At 32.8% G+C, this 10,346-nt stretch overlaps 1 protein-coding gene and 2 long non-coding RNA genes across 3 annotated transcripts; 2 read left to right on the forward strand and 1 right to left on the reverse strand.

Annotated features, from left to right (window-relative positions):
• Positions 1 to 1,714: 1,714 nt before the first annotated feature.
• On the forward strand, positions 1,715 to 4,292 carry LOC127899321 (sugar transport protein MST1-like). The gene is made up of 4 exons (XM_052432673.1): positions 1,715 to 1,856; positions 1,971 to 2,293; positions 2,927 to 3,026; positions 4,123 to 4,292. The coding sequence occupies exons 1-4, from the start codon at positions 1,715 to 1,717 to the stop codon at positions 4,290 to 4,292; spliced, it is 735 nt and encodes a 244-aa protein (XP_052288633.1).
• A 420-nt stretch (positions 4,293 to 4,712) lies between these two features.
• On the forward strand, positions 4,713 to 5,672 carry LOC102623717 (uncharacterized). The gene is made up of 3 exons (XR_372627.4): positions 4,713 to 4,821; positions 5,152 to 5,322; positions 5,504 to 5,672. It is a non-coding gene; the product is annotated as an uncharacterized LOC102623717 (long non-coding RNA).
• Positions 5,673 to 6,243: 571 nt separating this feature from the next.
• LOC102623537 (uncharacterized) lies at positions 6,244 to 8,371 on the reverse strand. Its single transcript, XR_001506741.3, has 4 exons — positions 8,133 to 8,371; positions 7,868 to 7,997; positions 6,939 to 6,980; positions 6,244 to 6,800 (listed from the first exon to the last, which is right to left on the reverse strand). It is a non-coding gene; the product is annotated as an uncharacterized LOC102623537 (long non-coding RNA).
• Between the last annotated feature and the right edge of the window lie 1,975 nt (positions 8,372 to 10,346).

Genomic DNA, 10,346 nt, shown 5'->3' on the forward strand with positions numbered 1-10,346 from the left:
GAAAAAAAAAAAAGCCCAACTCAGGTCTAAGCCCTCTATTTTTTCAAAAACATAAATCTATTAATTAGAATAATAAATTAAAATTTAAAAATAATAGAAAAACAAGAAAGATTAAATCCTTAATTCATATATAAATAATTAATTAAAAAACTTAAAATTATAATACTAAACTCTCTTTTAAGTGTTAATTAAATAAGAGGATGCTTGTATTAGAGAATGCAATAATAAAAAATTAAATCTCTAAACTTTGATTTTCTTCATTTTCTTTATTTATCATTTAATTTTGAAATATTATTTTTTTATTCATTGTTGATTATAACAATTTGATTATTATTAACTCATTTCAAGTTTATAACAATTTAAAAAAATTAAAAAATAAGTGAAGGCCAAGTTCGGCCCGACTCACCCTTACACTTCCACTCTAATGGACTTGGGCCTGAGCTTGAAAAAGAACGGCCCAAGCCTGTATTTTGCCATCCCTAAACCTAATGATGCGTTTACTTCATGGAATGAGAATAAGGTGAAATGGGAATGAGGTGGAATTTAATTGAGGAATGAGATTGAGATTTCAATTAATATTTACTTGGTAAAAATAAATGGGAATGAGAATGTGCTGGAATGCCATTAATGTGTTTCCTTGGCAAAACAAATGGGAATGGAGAATGGAAATGAGAATCAATTTACCAAAATAACCTAATATTAAATAATGTAATTTTCATTAACTAGATACATGTATAAATATTATTATAAAAATGCTATTAATTAAAAAAATAAATTTAATAATAATAATAATGACATTTAAAATAATAAAAATTAATTTTGATTTGAACGAGAGTAATTTAGAAAATATGAAAAAATTATAGGGATATAAAAGTAAACTCATGTTTTATTCTCATTCCTTCATTTTCATTCCCAACCCCCTATGGGAATGAGATTCTCATTCTTTATTTCCAAATTGTGTGGAACCCACATATTTTATTCTTATTCCCAAATTATATTTTGTTAAGTAAACATAAGTTTAATTCACATTCCTTCATTCCCATTCTCTAAACCCTCAAGTAAACACACTCTAAATGTCTTATAACTTTATTTGATTCACCACCTAGGTTTGAATGTTTAAATAAAGTTTTGGAGCTTGGCAACATTAAAACAAAGTCTCAAGGGCAATGCAAGATTGTTTTCAAGCATATTTCTTTATTTGGTCCTCATTTTCGAATATTTATATGTACATATAATGAAAAAGAAAACACCTTTTAGAACGAAGTCCCAGGGGCATAGAAAATAATTTTTAAACAGATTTCTTTATTTGACCACTAATATTCAAATATTAGAGGATGTAAGAATTAAAAATAATAATCTAGGCTTTACGGCTCCCTCTAAAGATAATGTATAAAGAAAAAATGAAAAATCAAACATGTCCTTACAAATTGAAGGAATAAAAATATAATGCTCATATATTGCACGCTCTTAATTCTCCCTTTTATTATTGCTGATATAAAGGGAAGCACGCAGGTGACGCTTCAACCATTGAACTTGGAGAGATTCAAGGTCCCTCGTACAGTGAAAATAGTTAACCGTTTTCTATTTCTATTATGAGAGAGATACATTATATAGCAATGAAAGCATTTCCATTATACATTTGCAGTGAGAACACTCTTTTCTCCTCGATCAAATTTTTGATTAGAGGAAGAGAGAGTGTGTAGAAGAATTAAATATGAGAAAAGGAAGAGTAATCATAATATACGAGCGTGACAATGAATTTAATTCAGAAGGTAGATTGACAGGACCTATGCTGATAATTTGCATTGCTGTTGCTTCAGCTGGACTTATGTATGGGTATGATATTGGTATAAATGGTAAATCCTCTCACTATCCTTGTGCATTGTTAGTCTATTTTATGGGAAATTAGTCATTATGATTGAGTTCGACATTTCATCTAACTACGCTTAGGATATTTTTGTAACTGTCAGGTGGCATAACAAAAGCAGAATCATTTCTGAAGAAATTCTTCCCATCAGTTTTGCGTAGCCAGAAAAATGCGAAAGTTGTGGATGGCTTTTGTTTATTTTATAGTTGGAAACTAACAGCATACAACTCCTCTTTGTATATTGCTGGTATCTTTTCAGCCTTAATGGCAGGTCGCTTGACAACGTCAGCAGGTCGTAAAGGCGCCTTAATCATTGGTGGTATCATTTACTTGATTGGTGTAAGCCTTCATGCATTAGCAGTAAATATGGGAATGCTCTTTTTAGGTCGTGTCTTTACTGGATTGGGAATTGGTTTCATAAATCAGGTGTGCTAATAATTTATTTGTTGCTATATGTGTAATCACTTGCTAATGTTGTTGAATGGTGGCTATAAACCGTCATTTTATGTTGATGTAACCACACTACGTAAGATGATGGTCTTTCTTAGAATTGTCATAAAAATGGAAATGTTGAGATTAGTCTTTTGAGTTAAATATTTAAAAATCTTAGGCCCATCTACTAACAAGTGGAAGATATTAGTAGTCAAAATATGGTGGTAGAATAATTTAGGTGCGTCAGATGAAAAGACCAAGGTCTCGCAGTCGTTTCATTCAAGGGGCATTAGATTGTGTCCCACATTAGCTAGTAAAGGAGAGTTACTTGGATTTATTTGTAGAATAGATCACTCCACCCAATAAGTTAGTCTTTAAGGTCGAATACCAAAAAATCCAAAGTCCAGCCCCTTAAGGGAAGTTACATGATTTCCTAACATAGGACAAGTTATTCCACTCAATAGGCTAGTATTTTGAACTGAATACCTAAAAATCCTAGGTTCAGCTCCCCAACAACAACAATGATGACAATTTTAAGACTATTATCTATATTCGTTTTGAACTGTCATTGCTAGATGTTTTTGTAGTATTGGCTTACTGATGGTGTTAAATGGTGATTATATACAGACAGCTCCAATATATCTAGTCGAGATGGCTCCTACGAAATGGCGAGGTGCAATTGGGATAGGCTTCCAAATATTCTTCTGGTCTGGGGTGGCTGGCGCAAGTTGGATTAATTATTTTATAATGTCCTCCTTAAATTCCAAGAGATGGCGCATCGCCGTAAGTGTATCTGGATTTCCTGCCACTATAATGACCATCATAGCTTTTTTCATACCCGACACACCAAGTAGCCTTATCCAACGAGGCAAAGTGCAACAAGCTCTTAAATCCTTGAATCAAGTCCGTGGCACTAAATTTGATTCTGAAAATGAGTTGAAATACCTAATTAAATACAATGAAGACATGAGGATTGCCAGTGAGACACCATACAAGATGCTTTTGGAAAGGAAATACAGACCCCACCTCTTGTTTGCAATCGCTCTCCCAACATTTCAAGCACTTACAGGCTTCAATTTAAATGCCGTGGTTGGACAACTTATTGTTACATCCCTTGGCATTAGATTGAAAGATGTTTTTCCTATACTTTTAATACAGAGCACAATTTTTTTTGTCTGCCTGCTTTTAACGGGTTATTTGATTGATAGAGTTGGACGTAGGATCATGTTAATAGTGGGTGGGTGCCAAATCTTCATTTGTCAGGTTAGTATCGTATTGCAACTATTTTGTTCTCCTTTCTTTCAAGGGAAAATGACCTTAGATCCTAATATTTCTCCTTTTTTTTTTTACCACTCAAGTTCTCATTTACTTTTAATTTTTTAATATAACACTTTACATCTTTCACATTATAATTTTAATATTTGAATTTTACTTTAAAAAAAAAATCCGTTTGTAGCGAATCATTTATTAAGAAAAATCGATAAGCTTTATACAAAAGCAGAAAAAGAAATAATAATAACTTGGTCCTAGGCATCTACCAATAAATCTGATTGTTAACAACTCTTCATATCATTTGACAAACATGTCACATTAAACTAGTAATAAGATTATAATTGTAGAAAAAATTTATAAGCCTATAATTTTTCATATTATAGTTTTAAGTTGAGAGTTGAAATAAATAATAAAAAAAAATTAGGGACTAAAACAAGGGGGGAAACATTAGAATAAATTATCTAATGTTTAAAATAATTTGGCGCTTCTTTATTTAGATTATCTATCTGTATCATTTTCCAGTTTATCTAATATATGTGTCGGTTGTGCAGGTAATACTGGCAATCTTAATGGCATCAGAATCACGGTCACATGGAACTTCAATATTCTCGAAGCGCTCAGCCTTTGTGGCGCTAATCTTAAGATGCTTCCTTGGTGTAGGAATGGCATTGTCTTGGGGGCCGCTACCTTGGATTTTGAACTGCGAGATATTGCCCATTGAGGTTCGCTCGGCTGGTCAAGGATTAAGCACTGCCATCAGTTTCGCAGTCAATTTTATCACAATTCAAACAGTCTATCCAATGTTATGCCACTTCAAGTATGGGGCATACTTATTTTATGCTGGATGGACTCTCATTATGACGATATTTGTGGTTTGGTTTCTGCCTGAGACAAAAAGGATTCCCTTAGAATCCATGGACATAATTTGGCATGGCCATTGGTATTGGCATCGATTTTTTGACCAAACCATGCTAAAATCAAAATTAGTTGAGTTATCCGAATCAGAATCAGTTGAGCCATCAGAATCAGTTCGGTCGTCAGAATCAATTCACCTAAAGAGTTGATTATGGAATAAGACAATACAATGTTGTGACTATCTAGAAAATTACTGTTGCACACAAATTTTTTTTAATTAAAATGTCAGAAAAGAAAATTAGTGGCTCCCAGGTGAGAAAGTAGCTCTTCAATCATCACAAAATCGGCAGGAGCATCATCAATTATCATCACGATGAATAGCTACCATTTGCAAGGTTATTTTTACATTCCTCTCCTAAGATTTCACATATTTATAATTTAGTAGAAAGTATGAAGGTGTTTTTACGGGCCTCCCTTGCTGTTGGTGTAAAATTATGTATAGTATCAGTACATGAGGTTAAATCGTAAAAGCTCATTTAAAATTAAAAAAAAAAAACTTAGAAACTTAAACTGTAGCAGCACTGGCAAGCACGAAGTACCTGCTGCATCACTCCATTAGCCGGTCCAATTCATTATCCGTTGTGTAATTTTTGAAAATAACTCTTCACAAAAGTGTAAATCTGATGCAAAATGATTTACAATTTCACACAACATTCACCTCTCAGTAGCAACGATTTGGAAACATTGAGTATTATCGAGCTTGAGGATCAAGATTCATCACCATTTTGAACTTGCCCATGAACGAGACAAGCTTGGGTGGTGGTAGAAGATTGCTGAGGAGCGAGTACAAACGGCAGCGTGGTCCCTTCCGCGACTGGTACTGAAGCTCCGAAGAGGTTAGTCTCTATTAAACACTATTGCATGTAATTTATAAATTTGGCTTTCTTCGTTTTGGATATATAAGATGAAAAATTTGGTGCTGCCATGTTGTGTATATTTGTTTAAAGGATATGGTTTTTGATGTATATTGAATTGGTAGAAAATCATGTTAACAGCCACTATCCTGTGATGTTACAGATATGCAGAACCTGCTCAGAGATTAATAAAGCATGTAAATGCATAAATTTGTAATATTTATGTGATTGGGAATGGAAAAAATGAGTAAATTCTTTTGAAGTCAGAGGCTCTGTTTTTATGAAATAGCTTTTATTTTTCCCTGCCTAGCTGGTGAAGATGATCATGGATTTTTGGGCAATGGTTCATCGTTCATTTATTTCGTAATGCATGACTGCAGGAGTGCAAATTGTGCTGTATTGCCAAATTTTATAAGTTGCAGCCATTGTTTAGAGTTTAATAATAAAATATCACTATAAGAAAATAAGTAATAGATCACTGGAAATAAGTTATAACTGTCATAAAAGGAGGTGTATGATAGATTGTCTATTCATCATCTATGTTACTGTCATTAATTTATAACAAAAGTATGATAGATTATCATTAATTTTAATTATTAATATTATATTTTATATTAATATTATATTGGAAAATTTAATTTATGAAACCAATTTTGCATAACTTAGGAATTCATAAAATTTTATTAATAATAATAATAGTAAAATTCAAATTATAATAAAAATAAAATAATAATAATAATAATAATTTTTAAATAATAATAATTTTTCAGCCAAAAAATTCAAATAATTTTAAATTTTCCTCTAAAATGTTGTGTGACAGATATATGATTGTGAAAAATCATCATGAATTCATGACAAAAAATATTCTGTTACAAAAATATTCATATATAAGGCTTTAATTTCTCAAGGACTTCAAATATTTCCTCTTATTTACATAACATACAGTGAGTAAAATTAATAGACTACTACATACTGTACATTCTCAAATATCATATACCAACCTTAGTTAGGTACTTTTATCATAACACTGTTACATAAAGCATACATTAAGATTAAGCCAAATATAAAAATAATAGGCAGTTCCACCACCATAATTTACGATAATTGCAAGCAGTGGTCATCCCTAAAATATATAAATGGTCACTAATATTTCACTAGACATTGAAGTGGCTTAGATAATTATACACAAAATAGTTAGTTAACTCTTAAAATGACATTTGGCAACTCTGGCCGAGCAAAACCTTGGAAATGTTGTCAGGATCATAAAAATGAACTTCTTTAACATAATGCCAGTTACTTCTTTTTAGTTTGCTCACTTTTCATTAGAACAGACATAACCCTGCAAGCTTGGTTCTTTAATGGCACAACCAAAGGCTTAAAGAAAAAATAATAATTAAAATTTGATTTCAAATTAATACCTCCGAGAACTCACCTTCGAGCTGTTTTAAAAGCTGCCGTATCTACACCAACAAAAGTCATTTAGAGTTGTTAATAACTTAGAATCAATTTTCTTACAATTCAATTTACCACTACTCCATCAAAGCAAATATTTGAGTAAAAAGGTCCGCAAATGAAAAAAAAAAGTCAAAAAGCTTCACCTTCACTGCATCCTCCACTTTAAAGCCCAACAATAGTAATGCCTATAAACAAGAATTTTATAGTTGTAAAATCCAAGTAAAAAGTCAAATAACGATCAAATATCTTAATCTTATAGTTATGATCTAATTAAAGAGGTAAAAGCTTCAAGGTTTTACCAAACCTTTCTTTAAGCCATTTACTCTCCAAGAAAACTGTACTGTTGAATTTCAGTATAATCATAATTAAATTTTAATCACTTTAACTTTTTTTTCCGACAATAAGAAAACTGGATTCATATTTAAGATCAAAGTGTATGTAATAATATTAGCCGTACAGCCATACAACCATGTTTAACTGAAAGCCAAATTGGCAAAACATTTGCAGTAAGGTTCCAGCAAAACATGTCGAACAATGAAATTTTGCTGTTGATCTTTCAATTTTGACACTTTCTTTTTTAATCTTGAAAGAAAAATAAAATGGTGAAGTACGAGATTTAAATTAGAGAAAGTGCATGTTTGAAAAAAAGGAAAGAGAAATAAATAAAGAGAAAAGAATCTGAAATTTAGGAATAAAATACATAACTTTAGTAACTGATAGGAGAAATATTAAAAATAAATCCTTACCATCCTCTAAATCTTAGGAAAAATTAGATTAGGAGAGAATTCAAGTCCTATAATTTGATGTGTTATATTAAGCATAAAGAAAGAAGCATTCGTTACAAGAAATTGGGGGGAGGGGGGGGGAGGGGTTGGTGGAGGTGGGATCATAAGCATTTAAAGGAATGAACTTTGGATCTTCGGTTAATTCACTCGGAACTTCTGTAACACGCTTGTAAAAGTAAATTAACAACTCAATATTCAATTGAAAAGCAACAAAGACAAAAAATTATTTTAGAATGTAAAATTAATATGCAAATTAAAAACAGAGACAAGGGTAAGCGCACACACACCTTCAGTTGATGCACGTGGCGTTGGTGGGTGTATTAGTTCCAAGCTGTGAGCACAAGTGCTACTCGTCTTTGACGATAAAGAAAAAATAAAATTTTGAAATTTGTGAAACTGTATGTGGATTTGACGAAACTGAAGGAATCAAAAGAAGAGTTCAGAAAATCTCCAAAAGAAGAGTTCATTCTCATCCTCTGAATTGTAAATTAATTATTATTTCTATAAAAAAATTTCAAAACAGAATCGATTAAAACACGAATCGGATCATACCTAGGGTTTAGAAGAGATGAGAAATTGAGAAAATGCAGCAGGTTCTTTGGACTCAAACGCGTCCTCGCTCGTTCTCGCTCAATATCGTTGTGAAATCAATGAGTTTTTGTACTGGCTAGAATTCTTTTAAAGAAACTAGGATTTTTGATTCCCTAATATGTAGGCAATAATTTATTAGCTACTCTCCATTTTTTATTTCGTCCAATGCTTTAAAAGAGAAATTAGTTCTTTGTGGTGTTCTTGTTCTTGGTCATTACAATTTTGCGGTCATTCCATGAACTCAGGGTTTGAGCAAGAGAAGAAACTGAATTTTCGAAGATTTTAAAAATTGGAGTGAGTTGATTTTGCATTCAAATCAGACAACCTGATATTGCACTGAAATCAACATTTCTCCAAGAAATTGGGGTGAGTTGCTGTTGATTTTCTGCTTGGATTGACCAACCCTCTTTTTTTTGCGAGCCAATTGCTGTAGATACCCTGTGATACTTTCAAAATTATTCCAATACCCAAAAAATTGAATTTATTAAAATTTTCATGAATGTCCTCTGAAAACTCATGTGAATTACCAAAGTATCCTCAACTTAAAATGCTTACATGGCTGAAACATGACTCGTACATGCCAAATCGAGTTTGGACGAGTGTACATGACTGAAATGTGTTTCGAGAAGGGGAAGCGCTGGACTTTTGAGAAGGAGAAGACTATTTCATTGCTGCACAGTCAGGCGACGGGAGCTGATCCGTTGCTGCACTAAAGCCGGAATTTAACTTCTTTAGGTAAGTAGCTCCTTCTTCTAATTAGTTGATATGGTTATGATATTTAGGGAAAAAATATTAAGGTTTTACATTGAAAAAATAGATTAAATTGGTTGTGAGTCTCTCATAACATATTCAAAAACAAACTTTGTAACTATTTTGCTCCATAAAAATGATGAAAAATTAATGAATTGTGAATATTATAAATTGGTCGTGCAAGGTCATGTGACACACGATTTAAGGTCGTGTAATGTGACTTTATGTAATACATGACCCTCAGTCATTTATTACATGACTTCCTATTCTTCTTGCATGTTTGACTTGCATGACGTGTTTGAGCTTTGGAAATCTACGTGTTTGTTGATGTGTTTTCTAATTTTGGATAATGGTTGAATATGTCGATTGATAAGAGTGTTCAACATGTGCTTGCTAAATTCATGTAGTGGCCTATCTTCAGCTTCAAAATAGATGTGAAATGGTGATGGAGGCTTCATCTTTTTCATGGAATTATTTATAGGCAAATTTGCTGCCAATATTACTATTGGAATCAATGGTAATATTAACAGCTTTGTTTCTTTTCCCCCCAAATCTCAAACTTCTATGGAATGTCACTTTAATGTGGATATTTTAGACTTTTCAGTATACTTATATGTCTTTGTCACCAACTTTTGCCAAATATTAGTCGTGCAATTGTACTTGTTAGCCATTGAAAGGGTATTTTTGTCATTTTATCAATCCACAAATGGTCAACCGACGAAAATACAAACCGCAGAGGAGGTTTGTAAAAATACTTTCCTACTTTCTATTAAATTGTAAATACATGAAATCTTAAGAGAGGTATGTAAAAATAACCCATCATTCGTAACTTGTCCTTTCCTAATTTAGCTACCATTTATACATAAATAACTTTGTAAACTAGGGATGGCAAAATAACCCAGACCCGGCCCGAACCCGGACGAACCCGGATAATCCGGGCCGGGTTGAACCCGTATCGGAGTATAAAAAATCCAGATCCGGAATGGATTTTAATAACCCGGATGAATCCGAGTCCGGATCCAGGTTTGGGGTAACCCATATATCTAGAACCCGGACTCAGATACCTTTTTCTTATATTATTTTTAATTATATTTATTAGTTAATATAAATACAAACATAAAAAAACCCTAATTCTATCTTTCTACTCACGATTTTACGAACACAAACACTAAAACACAATAGTTGTGCCGCCTCTCGCTGTCCCGCAGGCAAGGTTGGGTTCGCCATCATCGCAAGGTTGGGTTTGCCACTGTCAAAAGCTTGGGTTCCCCACCGTCGCAACTCATTTGGTTCACCACCGTTGCAGCTCGGCAGCTCCTTTATTCATCATCATCGGCAGTCTTTTTTGAGCTATGACAGGCTGACAGCTCACCTTCCTTCACCATTAGCTGTCGTGAACACCACTGATTCACCAGCGTGAATTGT

The sequence above is a fragment of the Citrus sinensis genome, chromosome 8 (genome assembly GCF_022201045.2).
Source record: "Citrus sinensis cultivar Valencia sweet orange chromosome 8, DVS_A1.0, whole genome shotgun sequence".
In the NCBI taxonomy this organism is placed as follows: Eukaryota; Viridiplantae; Streptophyta; class Magnoliopsida; order Sapindales; family Rutaceae; genus Citrus; species Citrus sinensis.